The sequence below is a fragment of the Platalea leucorodia genome (genome assembly GCF_965183815.1).
Source record: "Platalea leucorodia genome assembly, chromosome: 21".
Classification (NCBI taxonomy): Eukaryota; Metazoa; Chordata; class Aves; order Pelecaniformes; family Threskiornithidae; genus Platalea; species Platalea leucorodia.
In genome coordinates, this window is record NC_138843.1 from 1226404 (window position 1) to 1251429 (window position 25026).

Genomic DNA, 25026 nt, shown 5'->3' on the forward strand with positions numbered 1-25026 from the left:
CCTTGCAATAAACATATTAGAAATGAGCGGTTGCGTCTGGCTGGGTGGCAGAGGGGCGGAGGGGGCTGGATCGGCTGTGCCGCTCCTGGTGCGAACCCCGAGCTTTGCAGGGGAGCCAGGAGCTTACACAACTCCCGAGCGCGGCAGGGATAATCCTCATTAGCGCTGAGGGGGGAATTGCACACAAATCCTGGGTCAGCCGCTGCTGCCGAGCGGCTGGCGCAGGCGCGCGCGTCCCCTCCGGGACCCGGCTGCCCCGATCGGGCACCGGGCTCGTTTTCTCCGAACGCAGCTGCAGGCTGCCAGCGGCAGCCCCCGGCCCCGCTGCCCTCCTGGCCCGCGCAGGGCAGCCAAGGGGACGGTTCCAGCAGTGGCGCAAGCCGCGGCCAGCAGCAATTACTGCAAAACAAAACCGAGCCGTGTTGGGACATGGTGAAATGCCTCACGGAGCCCAGCCGCGTCTGACTGCGGCGTGCAGGACCACGGGCGCGTCCATCCTCCTCGGGAAGCCTCGGCTGCAGCTTGTTGGCGCTTGCAAAGGCGCAGCCTTGTCTGGCCAAGCCCGGGGAGCGCCAGCATCTCCCGTGGGCAGGGAGAGCTCGTGCTTTGCAGGTGATCTGCGGTGCAGGAGCGCTGCTTTGCCTCTTCCCCGGGGTCTGGGCGAGCTGCTGGGTCTCCCCTTAACATCTCTCACCACCCTGGGCAGCCCTGTCCTCAATGCAGGGTCAAAGGTGGAGTGGGGAAGAGCCCCGGGGTCCCCCCGCAAGCCTGCTCCCCCCACGTGCCTGCAGCCCAGCACCCCGAGGATGCCGGCATGCCTGCTCCAGCCTGCCTGACCGCTTGGGCCCCGGGAGCTGCCCCACAGCCCCGCTCGGCCTCGCCGTGAGCTCTGCGGGCAGCACCGCAACGCCCAGCCGCGGTTGCGCAAGGCGCGGCGCGAATTGCTCCTCCGCGAGCAGCGCCCGGGCTCGCCGCCATCCCACGTCCCGCGGGGACAGAGCGGGGCCGGCAGTGCCTGGGCGCGATGTGACGCAGCAGCGACAGCCCGTGCTGGAGGAACGCGCCCCAACAGCGGCTCCTTTATCTGCGTTTTCCCCGGGAGGAGCGGCCTCGTCCAAGGCCGGTGCCGGCTCCAGGGAGGATCCCCCTCCGCAGCCCTCAACTGCCACCGAGCTGGGGACACAGGAGAGAAACTCCAGCTGCCCGCGGGACCCCAGCCCTCGGCTCCCCTATCCTGATCCGAGTCCCAGGGGGGATCCTGGGGCAGGTCTACACCTCTGGACAGACAGACAGAGAGCTGGGACTTACAGAAATCTCGTATGTGGCTTCCTTTCCATTTTTACTGAGCAGAATGAAAAATGATTCTTCTGAGGCAAGTAGAAAATTCATGAATTATTAGTCAAAGGCACATATTCTAAAAAAATCTCTTTACATATATACATCCCAATTAATTATAAATACACATAGAAAAACAAAGGCAAACAACAAGCGGATTAAAAAGTGCTAACAAAAAGGTGTAAGGGAAGAAAAAAAGGGACTCATTTAAAAATACATACAATCAGTAGGACAACTGCATAATAATTTAGTTAAAAGATTTTGTTACATATTATTAACCCTGACAAAAACACAGGATCGGGGCAGGGAAGGGCTTCCTCGAAGGTGCTCTCCGTCTTTCCAGAGACCAGGGAGGGAGAATTGCATAATTTTAAAATTAACGTCAAAGCCACCAGCTCAGGCTCCGGGTGACGGCGGAGAAGGGGCTGGCGGAGGGTGCCTAGTGGGAGAATTCCTCCTCGTTATTCCTGAGTTTAAGCCTCTCTGAAACGGGTTTTCCCGGCGTCCGTTTCTCTCCTTGCCGAGAACTCGGCAAGCGCCGAGCGAACGAACCAGGACAGGGGCGAAGCCGGGGCCTCTCCACGAGTGGTGTGGACTGGGACATATTTTAAATAGAGGAGGGTCTGGGGAAGGGGAGAGCCTTGCTCTGCTCGGGACTGGGAAAAGGCTGTCGTGGCACGCCGAGAAAGCGGCGAGCCCTGGAGGGCCCTGCGGCGAGAGGCGAGCGTGGCTGCCGTCGGCAAAGCCGTGGGAAAAGCACAAACCTCTCGGGGCAGCAGCGGGGTCCCGGGGCAGGGGCGCGCAGGGGCTCCCCGCCTTTGATGCTAACTTTGAGGTAAGGAGGTTTCCTTGAACGCGGTAAAACGCAGCCCCGACGGCCCCGGCTGCAGGGCTGACCCCGGGCTGGCGGGAGGCAGAGGCCACTGGGGAGGGTGGGGGGTAAGGCCAAGCCCCCAGAACGAAGGGCAGGGACCAGAGCAACCTCCAAAATGAGCCCACACGGGCACGTCCACGGTCTTAATGTGTCAGGGAAGGTAGCTCCCGTCTCGGCAGGAGCACGAACGCTGCGGACGCTGACCCAAAGCACTTCCCAACAGCAAACAGGGTGCTCGGCCCGTCGCTGAGCCCTGGGGTGGGACACGGGGGGGTCAAGGCTCTCTGCCTGGAGGAGGGGACCCAGCCAGGCACTGTAAAGCTCCAGCCCCCTCAAGACTGACCTGTCAGGGCACGGGGGACCCAGCAGAGGCCTCTCCCGGCCGGACCGCCTTCCCCGGCTCCTCTCCGAGGAACGGCCGGGCCAGCCAGGGGAGGTCACGCATCCTTGCCCTGAAAACATCCTGGTGCCGCTTCTAGGAAATACCTCGGTGACTCAAGGCAGAGAAAAGAAACACAGCAGAGGGGAGGCTTGCGGAGGAGCTGCCAGGCCTGGAGCATTCCTGCCAGCAGGCAGCTTCCTGCCAGGCTCCTTAAGGAGAGAAAACAACAGAGTTTCCCCGGGACCTGCCGAGGTGAGGTGCTGCTGGAGCAGGGACGGGGACAGGAGTGGCTGGAGGCTGCCCCTGTCCCGGGGAGAAGGCAGCTCGCCCAGCCGCTCCCGGCCGAGGGGCAGTGGGTTGTCTGGGGCAGTGCTTTGCAAAGCAGAACCTTTGCTCTTTGGTATCGGAGGTTGAATTTGCAGCACGAGCAGCGATACTGCGCGTGAGCACCAGGGAACTCTTCCCTTCTGGGGCCTGGGAGCAGCTCTCCCCGAGGTCAGCGGTGGGCAGGGCTGGGTCGCCCAGATCCAGGCACCCGGGCCTGCGTCCGTGGCCCAGCCAAGGACAAGCCCTGCAGAACAGGGCTGCTGAGACGGCCAGGTGAAGGGACACCGCGCGACAGCAAGCAGTCGGACAAAGCACGGCCAGCCGCGGCGACCTTGCGAGGCTAAAGTGCGGGACAGGCTGGTGCGACGCGCGGCCCTCTGCTCCGGGGAAGCCCCCCGTGGTCCCAGCGTGGCCGAGCTCTGACAAACTCGCAAGCTCTGCCACGACACTGACAGATGAGGCGCGGGCGCAGCCAGCTCCTGCCCGCTCCCGCGGAGCTCGGGCAGCCCCAGAGGTGCCGGTGTCCCTTCCCGCGGAGGGCAGAGCAGGCGCGGTCAGTTTTGCTCCTCTCAGCTACGCCTGCTCAGCCCTGCGCAGAGGGAGGACGCTTGAGCTCAGTGCTCCCGGCTCCTCTGGGACAGCGTTCCCTTCCCCTCCACCCCTGCCTTCAGACCCAGCCTCCAGAGCAGCCTCGAGGCCCGCAGCAGGGCCGGGGCAGCCCAAGAGGAAAGCGGCAGCCGTTTGGCCGGCCAGCGCTCGGGGGGAGCAGCTCTCTGGGCTGGAGGGCTGGGGAAGGCACGACCCAGCTCGGAAAGTCAGTAGTCTGCAGGGGGACGGGCAGAGAGGAGGGGGCGTCTTTCCTCAGTCCTGCACGGGCACTGGCCCTGGAGCAGGACGCGAACGCAGCAGAGAGCATCAGGCCAGATCAGCTGAACTGGGCAGCACTCAACTCCCCCCAAGCGCATGTTACATACAAATCTATACATGCCTGACTGTATAATATATATATATATATAAATAAACTTTGCTTTAAGGAACTATAGGTTTTTTTTCTTCCCTCAAAAACAGAAAAGGGTCAGTCCAAACCAGTAGAAAAGCTGGGGCTCCCCAGCTCTCACCTCTGCACCAAAGGATGTGGATCCACAGAGCCGAGCATCGCCTGGCGTGCCCAGCTGGCTTTCAGAAGTCTGGGAAAGACCTACTGAACTGGATCACGCTCTGGCGCTCCTGGGGGAGCATGTTCTCCTGGGGGGCCCCATTTAACGTCCTTAGCATGTCCTCCAGGATCTCTCTAAAATTGATATTCCCATCCTGTTGGACAAAATCTTCCTGCTGCTGCTGCTGCTGCAGCGTCTGCAAGGGTCCCGGGTGAGGCAGAGGCAGGTGTTCATGCAGCGAGGAGCTCAGAGACACGTTCCCCTCCAGGACGGGGGCCGGGCTCTCGAAGGCAGAAGGGTGGCTGAAGCCAAAGGGTAATCTGTGCTGCTGGTGTGGCTGGAGAACGGGCTCCGAGGGGAAGCGCAACGCACCGGGCTCGGGGTTCATCACCACGTCGGGAATGCCGTTGCCGGGAGGGCTGTAGGTCAAGTCCAGGATCTCGTCCTGGTGCAGGGAGTGCCTGGGCAGGGGGACGCCGGGCCCCGTCTGCGTGAGGTCCAGGGACTGTGGCAGGATGGGCAGCGTCAGGGAGAACTGCGGGCTCTGCTCTTGGGCCTGGAGGAGTCGGTTGTGCTTTCGCTTCACGTTCTCGTCCATCTGCTTCAGCTCCTCCAGCACCTTACGGACACAGCTCTCGGGGATCTTTATCCCTAGGGGAGGAAGGTGCGTCAGCCCCCAAGGCACTTCAGGAAGGGACGGGGCACTGTGGCGACAGAGGGGCGGGCAGCAGCACTGGGCCCCATTCCTCAAGCACCCTCCCAGCCTGCTTCGCCTCTCGGCTGGGCTGCGGAGCAGGGAGACGGGACTGCAACCAGAGCAAAAGCAGCTCGACGGCAGGCTCGCAGCAGGCAGCAACGGCACCGCTTCACATGGGCATGGAGGGGGCTCACACCCTCTGCCCAGTGCCCACACGTCAGGGGAGCCCCGGCTCCCCTCCTTCCCACAGGGTCACCTAAGCAGTGGGTGCTTCCAGGCTGGGACACAGCCCTGCTTAGGAAGGGAATTTTGGCACTGGCAGCTGGACCCCTTCTTCCTTCTCCTAGAGTGTCCCGCTCCCCTTCCCCTTTCCCTTCCCAGCACTTCACCCACCGACTTGTTTCTTCTTCTCCTTGGTCTTGAGGCGGACGATCTGCAGGTAGCTGGTGTTGGTGATGTCTGCCATGATGCTGGCGATCTTGCTCCAGACCCGCAGCAGGGCCCCGCACAGCATGTAGTAGTGACGCAGGCGCATGCCCTGGAAGCACTCCTTCCCCTCCTGGATCAGCTTGCAGCTCCTGTTCCTTCAGGTCAAATGGGAGAAAACCGCCCGACTCAGCCCAGGCTCCCACGGCAGAGCAGGGTCCCCCACCCGCAGCCTCCCCGGCATGGTCCTGCCCCGCTGCCACAGCCGGGGACCCTCTCCCCGACACCAGCTCTGCCCTGGGGAGGGCAGGACAGGCTGGGGCTGCAGATGCCTTACCAGACGGCATGGTTACACTTCTTCAAGGAGAAGTGGTAACTGCTCTCCCAGTGCTCCTTGGCTTCCTCGGGCAGCACCTGCAGAAGACACACGCAGCATTAGAGATTTTCCACCGTCCAACATGCAGCCGACACTTGAAAGCCAGGGCTGGGAGCCAGGGCACCCAGGTGCTGCCGCTCTCTCTCTCTGCCCAGCCCACAACAGGGCTGCGAGGAGCTGTGAAGGGGTTACAGCAAACGTAAGCCCCCCCCCGCCCAGAGAAAGGCTTTTCCCTCTCCCCACGCTGGAGGGCTGCAGCTCCCACCTACCCGCCGGTACTTCTTCTGCAGACTGTCCAGGCTCTCAGGCTGGCTTTGCTTCCCAATATTTGGCTTGTAGAGGATGAAGTTCTTCCCACGGCTCTGCTCTGCCAGCAGACAGGTGTGTTTGCTGCCTCGCATCTGTCGGGGTAGAGCTGATGGTTACAGTCACAGCCTCTCTCCCCAAGCCCGTATTTCTCTAAACTAACCCCCTTCCTTCCAGGATGGAGGTTCTTGGAGGCATCTCTCAGCCCCCAGCAAGAGGTCAGGCGTAGACCTCTTACAGCCATGGTGGACCTTCTCCTGTTGGAGTCATCCTCCAAGCTGAGGTTCCACCCTGGCAGAGCCCAGGGACCCACCTTGTAGGAGAGGTAGAAGCCATCGAAGGATCCTGTCAGTTTGAGTGACTTCTCATAAGCTTCCTCCCACTTTAAGCCTCGGTCGACACTGATCTAAACAGGAACAAACAGAGGGACTCTGTAACTTCAGAGCGCAGGACAAGCGCATCATTGTCTGTCGCACAAATCGCACCCTCAACACAAACTCGGTGCTGCTGCAGCCTAGAAACTGCCGCTGCCAGACTGCCCTCACGGGTATGGCAGCCCCGAGCCCCTGGGGCAGGGCAGGGCCTCTCCTTGCCTCCTCTCTGTAACTCCCAGCATCAGTCACCTGCTCGTGGCCAGGGCAGATGTGACACAAACATGACACAAAGCCACAGGGCAGGGGGAGGGACCCAGCAGCTCACAGCCCAGGACTGGGAAGCACTGGAGAAGACCGGACTGCAGAGATAGCTGCACAGGCTGCCTACCTTATAAAACACGACCTGCCCGTCCTGCGGGTGCCCAGGAGTCAGGAAGACCTCCTTGCTCTCCTCGTAGATCTCATCCACTCCTGGGGCTAAATCTGTAGAAGGAGAAAAGACTGCTGTAGGATCCATCTTCCCGTACAAGAGTCTCAAGATCTGTGCCGTGTGGGGACACCGCAGTGCCTGAGATGGCCGTGGAACAGCCATCGGTCAGCACAGGGAGGAGCAGAGAACCTCAGGGGTGCAGTAGGGAGAGGTCTGGCCACCCCTCTTTCTCCATACCTAGGATGCCCATGTCGTATTTGCCCTCCTTCTTGTCCTTTTCAATCAGATAGTCAAAGGTGTCAGAAAAATACTGGAAGAGCATGTTCTGCTTGTCCACCTCCAGACCCAGGATGCGGTTCAGGAACTTGGTGATGGAGCAGTCTGCAAGAGCGTGGCGGGTCAGGGAACGTGGCACGGCCGGGCAGGGAGCCCACCGGCGCGCTCCCAAGGAGAGCCACCCAACGAGCCACCCAACGAGCCACCCAACGTCCCTTCCCGACGGCAGCACAGCACTAACGCACAAGGGCTGTTCCTCCAGCTGGGGTCAGCCGCCAGGCTGCTGCAGGGAAATGTGACCTGCAGGGCGGGCTAATCCCCGCAGGACCTCCCCTGCAGGCAAACCCCCTGCCCCGGCTGCACAGCAAACCCCTCCGGGCTGCGCTCCCACGCAGACGGGGCGGGTGGGCCGTGACACCCCCGCCTCTTTCACCGCTCCCCTACGCTAGATGGGGAAAGCTTGACACGTACCCTTCTCCACTGCGACGGTGCCATACTTCATCTGATTGCAGCAGATCCCCACAGAGATGAGACCTTGCTTCATTTCTGGAAGGGTAGAAGACAGCTTGTGCATTTTAGGGTTAAGCTTCTCCTCAGTAGTCCTGCAGGGCTGCTTCCCCTCCAGCTGTGCCCATTATTCCCCAGCTAAGCTTGCCCCAGACCCGTTTTCCCCTGCCTCTGGCAGGGTGACATGCATCTGGGTGGCCAACTGCCCTGCTCACTAGTGAGCGGCTAAGCCAGGGGTACTGTTCCCTCCCTCCGACCTGCTGCGCCAGCCTGCTGCTCGGTTCTTCAAGCGTCTCAAACCAGAGACTGACCCGGCCAGCAAGATGCAAAGAAACCCCAGAGCTGATAATGTTCTTACCATGGAAAAACGCAGCCTCCCCTCTGTTGTAGCTCTTGGGCACAGGAACTCTGTTCTCCGTGTGGTTGAGGATAGTGGAGAGAACTCTGTCTAGTGCTTTAGCCCCGTACTGTGAAAGGAGACAGGAATCGCGCGTGGGACAACCCTACACTGGCAGCCCAGCAGTGGACTGCGCCTGTCACAACACTTCTGCCGGCACTGCAGAGAAAGCCGTCGCCTCCAGGAAAGGCCGCTGACCTGGCAGCTGTGCCAAGGGGGAAGCCGTGGCCAGGGCCTCCGCTGTCCCTAGGGACCAGAGTACAGGACCCTGCACGTCCGCACCCCGGCGCTGGCACCAGCTCCCTTGGGGGCAGAGGCCCAAGCGCCCTTCCCGGCTCCCCCGCGGGACCACGAGCCTCTCGCCAGCGCGGTGCTCAGATGCACAACGCTGATTATTAACTGATTATTAACTGATTATTAACTCCATTCTGCATGCGGTACGTGAGGCTACAAGCGGGGAGCTGGGTGCTAGGCCCGATCCTGCCTGTAGATGCCAGCAATGATCTTCCTGGCTCTGCCTCCTGCTGAAGGCACTTGCGAACTACATCGACCCCTCCTTGGCTGAGCTCCCCCGAGAACAGCCGCAAGTTACCTTATTCTCAAAGTTGTACTTGCTGAGGTCTCGGGATTCCGTGGCCCGTCGGTCTCCGTGAGTTAAGGCACCCTAGGAAGGCAGACAAGCAAAAAGCCCTTACTTTTAGCTGCTGTAAAACGGCAGGGAAGGATGGCCAAAGCCAGGTCTCAGAAGAGGCCAGGATAAGAACGTGCTGTGGGGAGGCAGTGTTCCTCTGGAATATCGAGACTTTACCAAAGTATTTGGGGATTTATCAGAAGTGAAGAAAAATGAAACAGAGACAAATTAATTATTCCATCAATTACTTCATCAGCTTTCTGGAAACAGACGGGTTTATGCTCCGGTAACAGTGGGGGAATTCCAGCATCTGGAATTGGGTTCTGCTTCCCTGAAATTCCTCCTGATGCCTTGGTTACGTATTCTTCTTCACTTCCTTTCCCAAATCCCAGGCTGCTAAAAGCTGCCCGCGTTCCTCAACTGCAATGCCTTCAGTCAGGGGTGATGCAATCCCCCGTACTAATTACACTGGCCACGCCGGTGGGAACACCGAAATGGAAGCTCGTCAGAGGGAATTGGAACTGACACATTAATCTCTTTGCTGCAGGGCACTCACTAGGCTCTCCAGACGTTTTGCCACGATGGATGCAAACCTCCTCTCCCCTGCCAGCTCAGAGATAAGGAAGACATACTCTGGAGCAGAAACCTGGTTCGATCGGTGCGTTCGACCTACAGGGATATGAGAACAGAAGTGAAAGGAGAGGTTGGTACCGGCTGGCTGGTAGGGGAAGGGAAGCTGAGCAAGAGGTGGGAGAGCCAAAACAACTTTCTGTGCCTTGCTGGTTTTCAAAGGGGACCTTTCTTTGGGGGAAAAGGACAGAGGCACAGTCGCATTCATCACCCTGGTGCTGCTGAGACCTTGGCAGAGTTGAGTTTATAGCCCTGGCCCTCTGGGGCTGAGGAGCGACCCCCCAGTTTGAGCTAGGATGTGCATTATTTCTTTTCTGCTCAAGTATTGAGGAACCGTCCCTCCCCGCCCTGCAGAGCCTCCCCAGGGTGGAACAGGAATGCCCAGGCACTGCCGGCATGTTTCCTGAGGACACACTGCTAACACGTATGGGAGGGTTCCCCCTTCCCACACTGCAAATCACTCCTGACGTCAACGCAAACCTTCCCCACAAGATAAATCAGTCACAACCGCTTTGTGTCTGCACTTCCATCCTGGCAAAACAGGGCAGCACAGTGGTCTGCAAGGTGCCCTATCTCAGAAAGCTGAATACACCCGCCCCGGCTGCGGCACAGGCCTGGCTCGGCGGCCACGCACGCCTTTCCTTCCCAGGGCTGCCCGAGGCTTCGTGGTCTGAACCAGGCTCAGGGGAAGGGGACAGCAACCAGGAACACCCAGCCCTCACCGAACTGCTGTATGGCCCGGTCTGCGCTCCAGGGCAACTCCAGCGTCATGTGGACCCGGCGCTTCTGGTTTTTCACCCGTCTGTCTGCTTGGAGAGAGATACCTGAGCTGGAGGCCTCGGAGATTATTGCTACAAGCTAAGGGAGAGAGACAAGTGAGAAAAGAGAGTGAGGTTCCTGGACATCTGCAAAACCACTTCAAGAAACAGCCCAAAGCGCAGCGGTAGCCCCAGCCCACGAAGGGACCCAGGGCTCCTCATCACCTTCCAGCAGGTCAAACAGACAGAAAGCTGCAGAGCCTTGTTGGCCTGAGGCTGGCAAGGCACAAGCATCCAAAGGCACCCTGCTTTTCCTTCCCCTCTCAGCGTACTTCGCTCCCGTGCAGATGTTTGGAGGTTTCCTTAGCTCGAACCTGACTCACCTTTTCCCCTTTCATAAAACGCTCCTTCTCCTTCAGGTTGACATGGTCTATCGAGAGGCCTTGCTCTGCACGAGACTCGAACATGACGGAGCCGTCAGGTCTGCAAACCACCCGGCCCTTGCGCCCCGTCATCTGCACACCGCACAGGAGAGGGAGAGGCTGTTAGCAGAGGGGAGAGACCTGCACGGCGCAGCAAGTCTATTTAGAAAGTCAATTCTCAACAGCTTTTTCAGAGTGCAAGGAAGGAGAGGAAGCCCTCTCCCAGCAGGAACCTCCTTTGCTGGCCCCTTTTCCTGTCACCCAGTGCCACCGAAATACACTCTAGACTGTGAGGAGTACCTCAGCCACGTGCTCCGGGCCCCCAAAGTGATTGATGAGTTCATCCAAGGTATTGAGAGGTAGCTCTTTGCCCAGTGCTTTTACTTTTGCTAGGAGGTCCTGCTTCATCTTTTCCACGTGTTCTAGTTCTCTCAGGACATGCGTCTCTTTCTGGGGAGGCAGCATGTGAGAATTACCTGCAATGCAAAACGCAAAAGTTTAGAGTTACCTGGTAATTGCAATCAGAGAGGGGGGGAAAGTTGTCCCAAAGGGCTTCTGGGGGCACTATCTGATGAGCCGGCAAAGACGCCTTGACTTGCAATAAATGCTGCTGGGCATGGAGTGAATTCCCTCTGTGCTTCCCCCTGTTTTGGTGGGGAAAGGAGCACGCAGGGCGAATTCTTCCTGCTCGCTGATCACAGCAGGTTAAGGCGAATCAACCTCATGAGCCCAAGTTTGACCACCACAGGATAAAATCTAGCCGAGGTCCAAGAGACACCTAGAGAGTCTCTAAGGGGACTCTGCAGCCCCCTTAGCCAGACCCCCCCAAAGCGTCACGTCTGATCTGCCGCTGTCCGTGCTCGCAGGGCACTGGGGTGGGTGGCTGCCCCAGCTGCGTTCCCGTGCACTGGGTGCCATGCTCTACAGAACGAAGTGACTCCGGTCCCCAGCTCCCCCTCAGGGAGGAAGGAGCTAACCCCGTGCTGCTGCTCTGCTTACTTCTGTCCTCGGCTGCGAAGCCGTTGTAGGTGTGCTCAACGAAGATGACATCGTCCGTCTCAAACACGGACTCTGGGGAGGAGTTGAAGTCACTTTCGAGCCCCATGTCGGAGTCGGTGCTGCTGTCGTCGCTGATCTTGATCACACCCGCGGGGTCACAGACGCCCTTCAGAGCCTTGGCACAGCGGCCCCTCTGCTTCCCTGCAAGGGAGAGCGAGGGGCGTCAAGGGAGAGTCCCAGCCTCGTGCATCAATGCAGAACAGCAAGTGCCAGCTCAGAGAGAGGAGGAGGAGAAATCACAAAATAGGTGAGATCGCCCCAAATGAAAGGCTGATCTTGGAAAGACAGAGCCTCCTGGGTGGGGTGGGGGGCAGTTAGGAAGGGAGGGAGAGAAGGGGAGGGAGAGAGAGACAGAGAAAGGAAGAGAGAGAAAGGAAGAACAAGGCAATCTTTATCAGGGCTGAAGCTGGTTGCACACGTCAGGATGAACACGCGGCCGGCTCTAAGCAGTGCTAACTCCTCGGGGAAGGAGCCTGCAGGTGTGACTGCCTCCAGAGGAATGTGCAGGACACGGGAAGGTGCCAGTGTTTCGGGACGCTGTTTACTTCCAAGCACAGTAAGACATGCCCCTGCTACGTGAGAGGGTTCACGCACCAGCTTGCACAGGCTGCTCTGCAACAGCAGCCACTCCGGATAACCTCCACAGTCTGCCAGTGCTGCTGTCCCCCTCTTCCCCCTGTCCCACATCCCACCGGAGAAGAAATCCCCAAACTCTTCTTACCTGCAGCCGCAGCCAATAATTTGGCAGGGAACTGATTTCTTCCCCCCAGGACACCTGCCATGCTATAAGGAAGGGGCAGGGGAGAACCCCCCCTTGCTGCAAGGGGCTTCAGACATGCAGCCAGGACTCTTGTGCAATCTGCCCCCAGCCCAGGCAAGAAGCGGCTGAGGGAAAGGGGCACAGCTACTGGGCAAGTGGTGGAGGCGAGGACCTACACTGTGGCAGGGAAGTGGGTTAGAGGGAGGAAGGGGTGAATGACCTAGAGCTGCCGTCCTCCAGATGAGAGGGAGTGATGGGAGATGTGCGGGAGGGCAAACTGAAACCAGGGCAGAGTAGCAAAAAGCATGAAGTAGGGAAAAGGGAAAAAGAAAAAAGAAAAAGCTGAGTGGCTGGGGTGAAGCAGCAAGGCAGGAGGTCAGATGCTGGGCAGTGGAGTGTGCTCTTACGTTTTCTTTTAATGCCAGTTCCTTTTTCTCTCTTTCTTTTGGTTGAAGGAAAGTGCTTCTGAATTAGTGATAGAAAGACGCCTCTGAAAGTAAGATGCAAAATTTATTCTAGCTACCAGGAATAGGAACATCTGCCGGTTATCATGTAGCAATGTGTATTTGAGATAGCACCACAGTTCATGAAAGAGGGGTAAATCCTGCACCACAACTACTAGCGCGTGGTCAGCCAGCCCCTGGTACGGCGCGGCTCGCCAGAACAGCAGCGACTCGGACTGAGCGCCTTTCACCAAAGGGCTCTGCCACGGGAGCGTGGGCTGCGCCAGCAGATCCTCAGCCGTGAAACGGGCGTGCCGAGGGATGCAAAGCACTGCAACGCCGGGAAAACGCTCTCTGCCGTGGCCTCCCTGCTGGCGGAGGGAGCGGGGCCGTTCCAGGGAGACACTGCAACAGACCACGTGGCACGCCGAAGTTGCAAGACCTTTATATAGCAACTAAGAGGGAGTTTTAAATGGGAAACACTATACTGGGAAGCTGTTACATCACTACTGAAAAATCCAGTAAGTCCCAGTGTCCCAGCCCCTCTCCAGGCTCTGACAGCAGAGACCACCGCCAGTCTGTCCAACAAATGTGCTCCACCAAGTCCTCTGAGTAACTGGACGTGGGCCTGCTTGCCCACAAAACAGAGAAAAGTGACAAAACACGGATACGTAGTGGTTTCAGGTGAATGGAAAAAATCATAAGAGGTGGAAAACAAATGTTTCTGTGGGCTGTTCTGCAAATAAAAGAGCAAATGCTTAAATGCTGATCGTGTTGGGTGGGGATGAACCCCCCGTGCAATGAGAAGGCAGTGCTGAATGAGCTCTGGTTGGAAAAAAATCAACGTTGAAAGCAACAGCTGAGAGGTATGGACATGACAACTCGCCCGTGTGAGAAAAAGGGAGTCTCGGGAAGCAGGGAGGGAGCTCTAAGACCCTTGGCGCGAGGGGCTGAAGGAGCGGAGGCAGCACCGCTCCCCGACGGGGCAGAGCCCTGGGCGGGCTGTCGAGCGCCCGCAATCGCAGGCACCAGGAGAGCCCTTTTGTCCTGGGGCGAGCCTGGGCTCAGAACGCAGACTCGCTCTCAGGCCTGGAGCCTCCCTGCCATGAAACCTTGCTCATTTTCCCGACACTTGCATTCCCGGCCTTCCCTACGAACAAAGGGTTGGGCTGGTATTCACTCACTGAACAATCCGTTTATTTTTAACCCTGTTCCTCGGCATCTTTTGAACAACTGCTTCTTCCCAGCACACTCCCCTCAAGAAATCCCCTGAAGTGCTGTAAAACCAGGACGCCGCAGCTGGAGGCTCAGCAGATGCCAGGAGACACTCAGTTATCTGGCCAGTGCTGCTGAGCAAAGAGCTCTTGCCCCTAGAACCGGGGACAGAGTCGAGCCGTGTGCGTGATCACTAACAGACGCTTCCTCCTTTGACAGCTGAGCACGGCTCAGAGGGACCACGCAGTCCTCCAGACTCAATCCCTCTGAATTCTGTGACATGAAAAACAATCCAAGAGACGAAATCAACCCAAGCAGCTGTCAGCCTTGCCTTGCGCACTGTCACCAAACTGGTATTTGTTTTTCAGGAATGGACTGGAGGCAGCAGAGTGACACAGACCAACACAACCCCTCCGTGAATAAGGAAGGAAAGCTTTGCCTAAACCGGACACGTACTGGCTCTGGCATCTCTCATTGCTTTCCCCTGCATCAAAAGTCACTTCAAAAGAAAACAGTAACAGCCCTATCACCTGCGGAACAGAGGAAGCGCAGCTCAACCCAACGTCCCAGGTTTTCATCACCCATCGTGCAGGAGTAGCCGCGGTCGTGGGACGGGCTGGTATTTTGAAAGCTGCAGAAACGCGGGGGAGCATAAGCCTCATTCTCTGCTGAAAGGGTAGCAGGAGTCCTGCTGCTGGCTTCGCTTCAGGCACAACCAACTCGCCCTTTCGCTAGAACACAGGCGACACAACCAGGGCACGCAGAAGCCCAGCAGTCGAACAACGTGTCCTGCCTCGTATGTGCGCTGAAAGCCAGCGCTGGTGAATCTGAACTCCTTGGATCACTCCTGCCTCTCACTGCTCCAGCGATGCCGCCTCACGTTATCATCCCAGCCTCTCTGCCGTTACATGAGATTCTCTTGCTCACTTCTTCATTGTCAACAGCCCTGTTTTCCAGAGTCAGACCCCCACAAACCACATCTGAGCTCACATTTCTGGCTCTCCTACACCTGCCAATTCCTTTCAGTGTGTAGAATCTCGGATCAGGCTGTTCAGGCAAGTTTGGACCACAGGAAACTTCAAAATCCAGGGTCTAGCTCGTAAAGTCAGGCTGAAGAAATAGTGCCTCAAGGACCCAGCTGAGCGTCCTCTCCATTTACAGCCTGCACGGGGCGAGGCGTTAGGAGACTGCATTTCAAGAACTGCAAGTGATGAGTGGCCCCAGGACAGGGCTTTCCCTAGCACGCCTCCAGCCTCCCATGCATCCCCCCCGGCAGAAAAACAGGGATTTTTAACTCACTCTGCAGCAGAGACAAAACAATTCAGATGCCCATCGTTCTCATCCAGGACTTCTCTGGTGCGAGCCTCCCCGGTGGACTGCAGGCCGATGACGATGCACTGCAGGGAAACACAAGGGACGGCACAGCAAGGCGTCAGGGAGGGCATACCGCAGCCGGCGTCAGGGCAAACAGCTACAGGCGCAAGAGGTTGCATTTCACAGTCGCAGGCACGTTTCCCTTGGACCCTGTCCCAAATACGTCTTGGGCCTGTAGCAGAGCTCCTGATCAAGAACCATCTCAAATCTTTCAGCATCCAAAACCATACATCTGCTCACACCACAGAGAGGGTGACTCCGGTTACAGAGGATAACTGACTTCACTAGGTAGTTTCTGCCCCAAATTTCCAAATTGCATCCAGCTGGATGAAAGGACAGGGCTGTGCTCAAGGTGAAGGATCTGGTACCTCTTCTAGCTTGAACATGACCCAAAATGCTGTTTCAGATCAGCTTGCCCACATCTACCATAGATGAGCAGCGGGTGATACCTCAGAAGACGAGACCATGTTAACTCCCCAGTATAATTTACCATGAATGTTCTCAGAAACCTGAACACTGCACTTCATTCTGGTTAATCTGGAGAGAAATTCATCCTTAAAGAGGTTTGAAATTGCTTTCAAGTCAAGCTGAACAATAATTAACTCCCTTCAGTTGCAGGCTACAAAAAATCACTTGTAAGACTGACGGCTGCTGCACTGCAGCGAGGCTCTGGTACCACACCTTATCCTTCGCCAGCTCTTCCTTGGCAAGCTCAACGAGTCGCCGGACTTTAGCAGCAATGCAGAGATACTTGAAGAAGCGCTGGTGAGCTGACCAGAACTGACCCCACAGGGATTTCCGAGACTCCAAGCCGATCCGGTCGGCTGCCTGCTGGAACACCATCAAGGCCTCTGCCCACTGCAGACAATACCGAGAAAGGCGGAGTTAATATCTTAGTTTTCTTTTTCATTACTGCTGTGCAGGGGGTTATGAGAACAGTCTGGGGTTTGATAATCTGATTTAACGTCAGTATTTATGTCGCCGTGTTAGGCTGAATGAACAGTCTGGTCATTCTCTCCTTTCTGCGCTAGCATGATGTTACAAGCTCTGGTTTGCAAATACGGAACATTTAAATAGGAGCAAAAAAACCAGAAGATAATTTTTTATGTAAGCTGAGCACGTGTACCCTTTTCTTTCTTATAAACAAGGTCTGTGGTCATGGCCAGGTTTAGGATCCCCAAACCCTCCCACATAACAAGTGGCCGTGCCCAAAGCGCAATTAAGCATCAGTCTCCCTGCTGCAGTGGGACCAGCTCACCAGCTTCGCTGCCTTGTCGTAGACAATCTTGTACTGCTGATCCAGCGGGATCTCCTCGATTCTGAAGGTCACTCCAGTGAAACTGAGCTGCCTGGCAATGTACATTCCACTGACCTTCATGTCCATTGCCACGATCTCCATTGCACCGACTCCCCTGGGAGAGGAAGACAGTGGTGAAACGCCTTCCTCTGCCACAGGGCAGCACCAGGTAGGTGCCTCTGCAGAACCACCACCCGTCCTGGCTCGAGCGGTCCCCAGACACCGTCCTCAGCACTGCACCCACTTCCCAAACAAAGGCTGCTACAACATGTAAGCCACATGAAAAGGGATGCTGGACGTGACTCACCTCTTCTCGATTGCATGCAGGAACTCATCAAACGCTCTGAAAGGGGTGCCCTCCCCCCAGATCCCCAGGCGGCTCATGTAAATCATGTTTTTTGGCTCAGAGGCACCTGTTTGAACAGAATTCGCTGTTAGCAAAACCACAGAAGATGTGACTAGTCTTGACTCAAGTACGGTGAACTCTTAAGAGGACGGTCATTTGCCATCGTGCCTCAGGAGACCCAAGGACCTTTCCAAACACTGCCCTCCACACGCTGCGTGGGCAAGCATCATCATACAGCTGAACAAGCCAGAAACAAGTGAAACTGCAGAGAAACTAGTCTGACTTGCCAAAAAGTCACGAGTAATGGGCAGTGATGGGGCTCGGGGTGGACCCTAGCACCCCAGGCTCCCCTCTAGCACTGCAGTACCGTTCACCTCTTCTTGCACGAGCGTGTGCTCTCAGCGTATGTGCTCGCGTCTCCAGGGCATCCTTCGGATCACAGAGGTGACTGGCGACGGTTTTAGGCATGGCGCCCACACAATGCCGAGAGAAGCTTACCTGTGGCACTGGCATAAACAACCCTCGCGTGAGGCAGTTTGTTCTGAAGGTCCAGCACTGCTTTGCCCATTTTAGTAGAGCTGGCATTTTTGGCTTTGTGGCATTCATCAAACACAATCTGGAGGGGAATGTCAGTTAAGGAGAACGGATCTATTTTCATCACGAGGATGGGAGCAGACAGAAAATACCACCCAGCCTCCTCTAGCCAACTGAACACCCAGTCCCAATATCAATAGGACTGACTCCTTCCCCACGCTGCCTGAAAGCTGTTGGTTTTGCCTCGTCCTCTGCTCCTCAGAGCCCGAAGTCATTCCCCCCCCTCCCGTCACCTCCAAGGTGTGTCTTCTCTTGTATTGCTGAGGGAGAAGAATGCTGAAAAGGTTAATCCCGGCTGCGTTCTTCCCCTCCTCCCATTAACGCTGCAGCCTGAGGAGGAGGAGAGGAGCGTGGGGGGATGCATGTGCTTACAGCATTTAAATATCTACCGCAGGCACCAGGCTGCTCGGCACAGCTGCTCCCAGCGACTTCAGATGGCCCCAAGCTCTTTGTTCCTTGGTGAAGTACAATCGCAAGCATGCAATTCTTCTCTCTCCAGTTGTTTGTTTGTTTTTTTTTTTAAAGGATACAACTCCATCAAAATTTTCCCTGCACCAGTCCAAAATTTGTTTTAAGCGTGTCCTGTGCTGTCCGCCTGCCTGGCTTTCACCAATCAGCGCAGAATAAGTGGCAAAGAGGACTCCTTCTGAGGTAGCTGTGTCACCGTATTTAATCTGCAGAAAGGAAGAACAGGAGCACACACACTCCCGATGCTCGTCCCCGGTATGTCGCGCCCATTCTTTGCCCACCATCAACACCGCCGACCGTGCTGTGCCTGTGCAGGACACATGCTCCTGCCTCCAAGAACAAAACCCGATCTGATAGCAGAACGGACAAAAGACTTGGTAGCTGACGTCCTTAGCACTTCTATTTGGCACCGAGATGTGGTGATGACAGGGACTCTAAATGTCTGGACAAGTTCCACTAGCCAATGTGTCAGCACATCTGGATGCACGCAGTGAAATGTGGAGACCACGCTAGGACTTCCATTTTCTGGCCAACTGAAGTCGCTTCGTTTTTTTAAGCAACAGTTTAGAACGTTTAGTTGTTCTGAACCCTCCCATCTGTTTTAATTACTTCTAGAAAATAATTTTCTCTTTGACCAGGTGAGATTGTTGCCTGTCTTACTGTCACGGGTCCCACCTGTAATGAAATAAAAGGTAGGGGAAAAAACCCACAGTCCCAATCTGAAGAAAGTTCCATTTAAAGCCTTCTTGGTCTGAAAACAAACATCCCTTTCAGCCTCTTAATAGAGCGCATTCAGAGGTGTCGAACACATGTGGTTTCCATTGACTTCATAAGAGCTGGTTGTTCAACACCATTAAAAACCAGAGGAGAGCGTTGCAGCGAACGGGCCAGCAGTGTGGCAAACACAAGCCTGGACAAGGCTGATGCACGGGACGAGACCAAAGCACAGGCTACGAAGAACCCTGTGACTAGCCACTACACAACTGCTGGTCGTTTCTTTTGAGAAACACTTCATCCCCATCACTGAATAACTGGAAGAAAGCCTGAAAATTCTCTGATTCGCTCAGCTGGAGGGAAACGTCCACGTGCTCAGCCATGGCACCGTGCGCCTGCAGCCCCCTGCCAGGCACCCATCTGTGCATTTGTATGTGCTCCCTTACTCGCGTGCTCTGGAAAGCGGTTCCATGAAACCAGCGCTGGGAAACGTTAGCCCAGGAGGGCAGAGCACGGCCCCATCTAACAGGGGCTGTTCCTTCTGCAGGACTCTTCAGGAATGGCGAGAAACGTTCAGGTCCTGCTGTACTTTGCACTTGCCTGGAGACACTTCTCGCTCCCTGCAGGAAACAGCTCTGTGCTCACAGTGCGGCTCTGCAGAGCGTATAAAAATAGCAAGAGTCCGGAGTGGGAAGAGCACGCTGAGAGAAGGGAACAGCACGCAGCTTGCTGTCTGCTACTGCCTGAGCCACCAGCCACGCGGAGGCAGAAGCGACTGCTGCTTTACACGCTAAGGCGGACCCATCTAACTGCTACCGTAGGCTGATTTTCCAGAACAGCGTTACAACTTCTCTCCCCTACCTTATTCAAAGCATGCACAGGAATGTGGGAGGCTTCGATGTCCTTCAGGTCTCTCTCAGCATCATACCTGAGATCATTGGAGACGCTGAACCTGCAAAGCAAGACGTGGGTCTGGTTACCTCCTAAGGAGATAGTCAGAGCATGCACAGTGATTAATAGCTCTGACTAAAGCAACAGTAGGTGTGCAAAACTGTCACATTTCCAACTGCCCACACACCTCAACGCAAGATCCTACAGCAGACTCCAGTCTGCCACTTACAACAAGCCGTGTGTATTCTGCAGGAGAACCCCACACTCCAGGGGCTTGAGTCTGCACCTGGGAAGTCCACGAATACCCCGACTTCAAAGCGAGCGGGGATAGGCTGGACACTGCGCTCCAGGCAGCACATAATCTGCTATTTCATAGTGACTCATTCTCCATTGCTGCTGCAGGGGAAATATTGCCATTTCACAGACAGCAAACAGGCACAAAGAGGTGGAAACGACTTACCAAAGGCCACAGCATGAGTCAACTATAAAGCCAACATCAGCACTAAGGAATTCCTTACTCCCAGATCCAAACTAACTCCAAGGTCTTACGGGAAGAGAGGAAAAAAAAAACCAAACAACTTACCACAGAGCTTTTTTCCTCCCCTTAAGATAATTTTCAAAGATGATGCCCGCAACTGTCCTGCCCTTTCCAACTCCAGCACCGTCCCCAATGAGGAACCCAGCTCGCTGCCCATTGGGTAATAAAACTTCATGTTGCTGCAAAATCAAGAACAGAACTGGAAATAAACTGGATTTGCCTTTGCTAACAGCTTTCATGTGAGCTTATAAGAGCACCACTTAACCCCTTCACATATCCCTTTGATGCAAGCGCACTTCCTGCTCAGATAAACGACAGCAGGAATGGTCAAGCCTCGCGGCCAAGCTCACAAGTGGCAGTTCACGGAAAAGGCCCCCAGGCCCCCGAAATGTAAAGCACTCCCCTCTGCAACTAAAGGCAAGAGTTCTTGCCTCTTGGGGAAACAGACCCCACAGAAGCCCCCAGCTTCAAATAGTCCTTTCGGAAGGCATTTAAAATGCCATACGCCAAAGCTTCTGAAGTTTCATCACTTATATTACAGGTTATTTTAAAACACACTTGAACATCTGTCCATACAAAAGGCAGTTTCTTTCGAGTGTAAGACATGCAAGCTGGGCAAGGCGGAGCCACATACCTGGCAGGCATAAATGATTGCTTCCAGCTGTAGTGCAGAGAGTGACCCTTTGTCGGCAACGGAGCACGGCAGGGAGAGGCTGTAGGTGATGTCGGGTGGGGGGACGCTGGATAGTGTGCTCGTTTCAACCACGAGGTCAGGGTGGTGCTTCCCAATCTTGGCTAAATGACAACGCAGAGAACAGATAGCTCAAGATCTTCACTCCCACAGGACACCTCAAAAGGGACTGCAGACCTCATATTAATAGTCTGCAGCCCTCTGCTCAGGAACAGAAGAGACAAGCCCGACACCTGCTCTTCACTCTTTTGTTCCATTGAAAATTCAGATTGCCAAAAGCAAGTCACGCCACCCCCAAAAGCAAGCAACAGAAAAGCGTTCTGTTAAATTAGCGTAGCACCGACAAAGGATCAGTACTCTGGTAACGTTTTTCTAGAAAAATCACAAGCTTGGGATGTGCCACAGCAAACACCATATGCTGCTTGCAGGAAAATGAGGGAGCAGTTAATCAGGTTGGTCCACAATGCCGTAAACAGAACTTCCCATACTCATGCGATGGCAAGACACTCACACTTTGAAGGTACGTATTCTGCATAGGTCTCCGTTTGCCCCAGCTCTTCCGTTTCTTCCTCCTCACCTTCATCCTCCTCCTCTGCAGGGGCCTGAGACTGAAAAGAAACACAGCATTGACCAAACGTTAATGTTCTCCTCGAACTATGGACACACGCGGTGCTACGCCGTGCCAGAAACCACCACTGAAACCGTCCCTGTGCAAATTCACAAGCCCTTCAAACACAATGCATCTCATTTCGAGACTACAGCCACACAAAGAACACCCTCCGCCCTCGCCCACCCCGGGGGCCCAGCGAGTGCTTTACGAGCTACTTTCAACACCTAGTCCACACCAAATTAGGGAGAGATGTTTACGTCCCTTCTCAGAGAGGCTGTGGGCTAGCATGAGTTCTGCCCAGCTGTGCTCTAATCTGGCCCCGAGTAAAGGACCCAGACCAGCTTTACACTCAGCCTGGTACTCCGCAGCACACAGCAAAGTCACGTAACGCCAGGAAAAGCAGCCGCTACAGGCCGTGTTGGCTTCGCTGTAAAGAAAGCCCAAATCATTCTTTAACATAGCGAGGTTCCACCACGGGACACATAAGACGCTTCTGGGAAAGGGCAGCGACTGATTTCTGGCTGATTTTCTTGTCTCACTCCCTCCGAAGGGAAAACGGTCAGAACTGCTCCCCTCCACACTGCGACGTGACCGAGTTAAGAGCCTGGTGTCCCATCCTAGGGAAGCCAACCATCGTTCTCACCTGGTAGCTTATGAGGAGCGGGGTGTTGGGGACAGCAGGAATGTGGTCATTCGAACTGTTTAAGCCAGTGAACGATCTGCTGGGTGAGAACAGCTGGAAGAGAAAGGGTGCAGGTGAGAAAGCAGTCTTAACCCTCAGCCCTCCGACCCCAGCAAGCATGAAAATACGACAACAGTAAAGATACTTGTGCTCTGTACTCAGATCTTACACTCGGATGATGTCAGTCGGCTTTAAGACTTTCTGTCTGTGAATGAAAAGCCCTGGGCAACGATTCTGGAAACTAATAAATCTTGCAAATGCCATACATGCCTCTGTCAACGCACACCGAGGGAATAAGTGACCAAGGTAAATACCTTCCTGCAAGAAGCGTGAACATTATGCGCGTGTGCCCACGCGTGAGGAAAGCCTGCAGGGACGCGCGTCCTCCCACACCTGCAGGACGGGAGTCCTTCCGCCAGCCTACACAGCACGAAGACGGGTCATCCCAAAAGGGCACATCTTGCCTTTAAACGCGAGGTCCTTTCACAGACCTCCCGTTAGCACCAACAGATTACCTGTGCAAACGCTGCCGCTTTCGAAGGACTCTGACAAGCCAGCAGCCCCTGTCAAGACCTGATCGATGTTTATTACGGGAGCACTGGATGTGCTCTGCGCTGGAGCGGTTACGTTAGTCACCGTTCTCCCGTCTGTGTCGAAGGGAGCTCTGTACAAAACTGCTCTGCCGTTCCCGGCAAGACAGGTCCTCGTTAAAAGGAGCTGCGTAGACTCTCGCTGTGGGGTTGCGTGTTTTACTCTGAACTGGTGAGTCCAACCGAGAGCTCTGGGCTGGCTTTGCTAACAGAAGAGAAATGGCATCACTTTGGGGACCAGGAGGGGAGACTGGAGTACGGCCGAGGAAATCCAAACAGGGGCAATGGGAAAGACTGAACAAAATTGCAACCAAAAGCCGTCGCTGGGAAAGGAGCAAGCATTAAATCAGAGCACCAACACTTTACATCTTCTTACAAACTGCCCTTGAGGCAAGCGTTTACTTAACGATTTTGCAATTTTGTTTTTAGCATTAAAACCACTGTTCAAAGTAATTAGATAACTGCACCAGAACACAACCCGTGGGTCAGCACCGATTACCAGCTGCCCCGAGTTCAAGGGCCGCTATCCTTTGCCCGAGACCACCAGAGCCTGCACGCTTCCAGCCGCCCCTCAGGCTCACCTCACTCTTGCAGAGCCCAGGACCTCGGCTACCGAGCCCAGCCACGAGGCCCAGGGGCTCAAACCGCACCGAGACCCCCGCCAGGCCAGCGACGGCGGGGCCCGGGCTGCCGGACGGGCTGCCCGGCTCCCTCCAGGCGCCAGCTGCTGTCTCGGAGTTAATGATGGCTTTGGACCATCCAGCCCGCTGCACCGCAGCCGGCTAGGAGAGCTCCCAAGACACTCCTAGCTGGGAAGGCACAATCGAGGAGATCCTTTGTCTGCCCCCATGCAAACAAAATCACACTGGAATTTCCCGACAGCGAGCAAGGTCAAGCCAGCAGCTCATGGCATCCAAAGTAATCAGCAACTCCAGAAGCAGCACTACTTCAAATTTATAGCCTGCAAAGAGTGCCAGGCTTACAAAGAGACCCATGCTCCACCAGCAGAAGTGAAAGATGGGAAGTTCTTAAGCATAAACACCCCGATTATTTCCTTTTTTAAAATAAAAATTAAAAAAAAAAAAAAGAAAGAAAGAAAAAAACACCCTCCATTACTGGAAGCCTGAGTCAGAATTACCAGAAGGAAGCTGGACGGAAGAGCTATTTTCAGTGCCAACAAATCTGGAGAGCAGGTGAAACATCTCCACCTACAAATCTGAGCTCAGTAGAAGTTTCTTCTTAGGCAAGAGAAAGGCCCAGATCTGCCGGAACGGCAGGACACCCTTCTCTCGGTTGTAGCAGTGGAAAGTTAATGCAGGTCTGGTTTTGCATCACAGACTTCCAAGTATAAATCCCTGCTATCCCAGCTCAGCAGCGCGGCTTTGGCACGCAGCATTTCACCTCGGAATTGCAAAGGAAGCGACAGAAACCTTGGTCCTTCGGAGCACTGAAAAACCAACCGCGCACCTGAGAACGTGCCGTGAGGGCCAGGCCAGGCGGGAGCAGCAGCCATGGTGGGTGATATATCACCTCGCCCCAGGCTGAACTTGTACAATTCCTTCCTTTCTCTGCTCTTGCTCACCTCCCAGCTTGATTTTATCCTTCCTCTATGTTACACATCTAAAAACATCAACATAAGAGGCATACCCAGCGTACACGCAAACACTGGGATGTCAGCAGGAGAGAGACTCGTGCAGTAAAGCCGCTGACAATTCCACAATCGGACTCGGTGATACTCCATTTTTTCCTCTTTGCATTATTCTCCATTTTGGCCCATCTTGCCCTGACTTCCATAGGAAAAGAAACAGTCACGTCTGGCTGACAAGCCAACTCCCCTCTGCATAAATTAAGCCCCTATCTATTAAGCTAGGAGAAGGGTGTTCGCATTTGCTAAGTGCTGTGAATGAGTTAGAAAGAAAAAACTACATCAGCAGCTCACAAAAACTCTAGCTACGGGCTTCAGAGGCAGGGCTCTGCTTCCCCAGTCTTGACAACACCGTAAGCTCCCGAGAAAACACAACGGATTACACGAACTACTTTTAAAAGGTATTTCACAACTTCATTACAAATGAAGCAAGTGTGTTTCTTCTGCTAACTCCTGCAAGTATTTAACAGTGTAGTAGCTCTTCCCGCCATGCCCGTTCCTGAAATGATAACGTTACATACGTCTCCTTTCCTTATGGATAACAGCTCTCTCCGCGGGGCACATGAAGGCAGCTCTGCGCCCAGCCATTTCCTCCTCCATCACAAACACTCCACCTAAACCTTCGGCACCGGCACTCGAGATAAGGGTTTCTTAGTGAGCCTGAAACGTTCAGCGTTGCGCAGCTGGCACTGTGGTGCTTGTCACCAACTTTGCTCTGTCCCTTTCTGTAAACCCGTTTCCCCAGTGCTAGTGACAGAAAGAAGGGGGAAAGCTAAAATACAGATATAGCCCTTTCCACGCCGT

The 25026-nt window shown here is 55.3% G+C and overlaps 1 protein-coding gene across 2 annotated transcripts in view; it reads right to left on the bottom strand.

Annotated features, from left to right (window-relative positions):
* Positions 1 to 1418: 1418 nt before the first annotated feature.
* Positions 1419 to 25026, bottom strand: part of SBNO2 (strawberry notch homolog 2) — a 65966-nt gene continuing 42358 nt past the window's right edge. For both annotated transcript variants that reach the window (XM_082331212.1, XM_082331213.1), the window contains 27 exons: positions 21949 to 22041; positions 21207 to 21303; positions 20639 to 20799; positions 20050 to 20183; positions 19437 to 19527; positions 17924 to 18067; positions 17298 to 17415; positions 16761 to 16866; positions 16415 to 16568; positions 15838 to 16014; positions 15082 to 15179; positions 12532 to 12614; positions 11305 to 11505; positions 10606 to 10781; positions 10267 to 10398; positions 9848 to 9983; positions 9052 to 9164; positions 8457 to 8528; positions 7826 to 7934; positions 7432 to 7506; positions 6922 to 7065; positions 6643 to 6737; positions 6194 to 6286; positions 5844 to 5975; positions 5536 to 5612; positions 5166 to 5356; positions 1419 to 4726 (listed from right to left, as the gene is read on the bottom strand). In XM_082331212.1, the coding sequence (XP_082187338.1) occupies positions 4098 to 4726; positions 5166 to 5356; positions 5536 to 5612; positions 5844 to 5975; positions 6194 to 6286; positions 6643 to 6737; positions 6922 to 7065; positions 7432 to 7506; positions 7826 to 7934; positions 8457 to 8528; positions 9052 to 9164; positions 9848 to 9983; positions 10267 to 10398; positions 10606 to 10781; positions 11305 to 11505; positions 12532 to 12614; positions 15082 to 15179; positions 15838 to 16014; positions 16415 to 16568; positions 16761 to 16866; positions 17298 to 17415; positions 17924 to 18067; positions 19437 to 19527; positions 20050 to 20183; positions 20639 to 20799; positions 21207 to 21303; positions 21949 to 22041 (3831 nt within the window). In that variant the 3' untranslated portion in view covers positions 1419 to 4097. The remainder of the gene's footprint in view (positions 4727 to 5165; positions 5357 to 5535; positions 5613 to 5843; positions 5976 to 6193; positions 6287 to 6642; positions 6738 to 6921; positions 7066 to 7431; positions 7507 to 7825; positions 7935 to 8456; positions 8529 to 9051; positions 9165 to 9847; positions 9984 to 10266; positions 10399 to 10605; positions 10782 to 11304; positions 11506 to 12531; positions 12615 to 15081; positions 15180 to 15837; positions 16015 to 16414; positions 16569 to 16760; positions 16867 to 17297; positions 17416 to 17923; positions 18068 to 19436; positions 19528 to 20049; positions 20184 to 20638; positions 20800 to 21206; positions 21304 to 21948; positions 22042 to 25026) is intronic.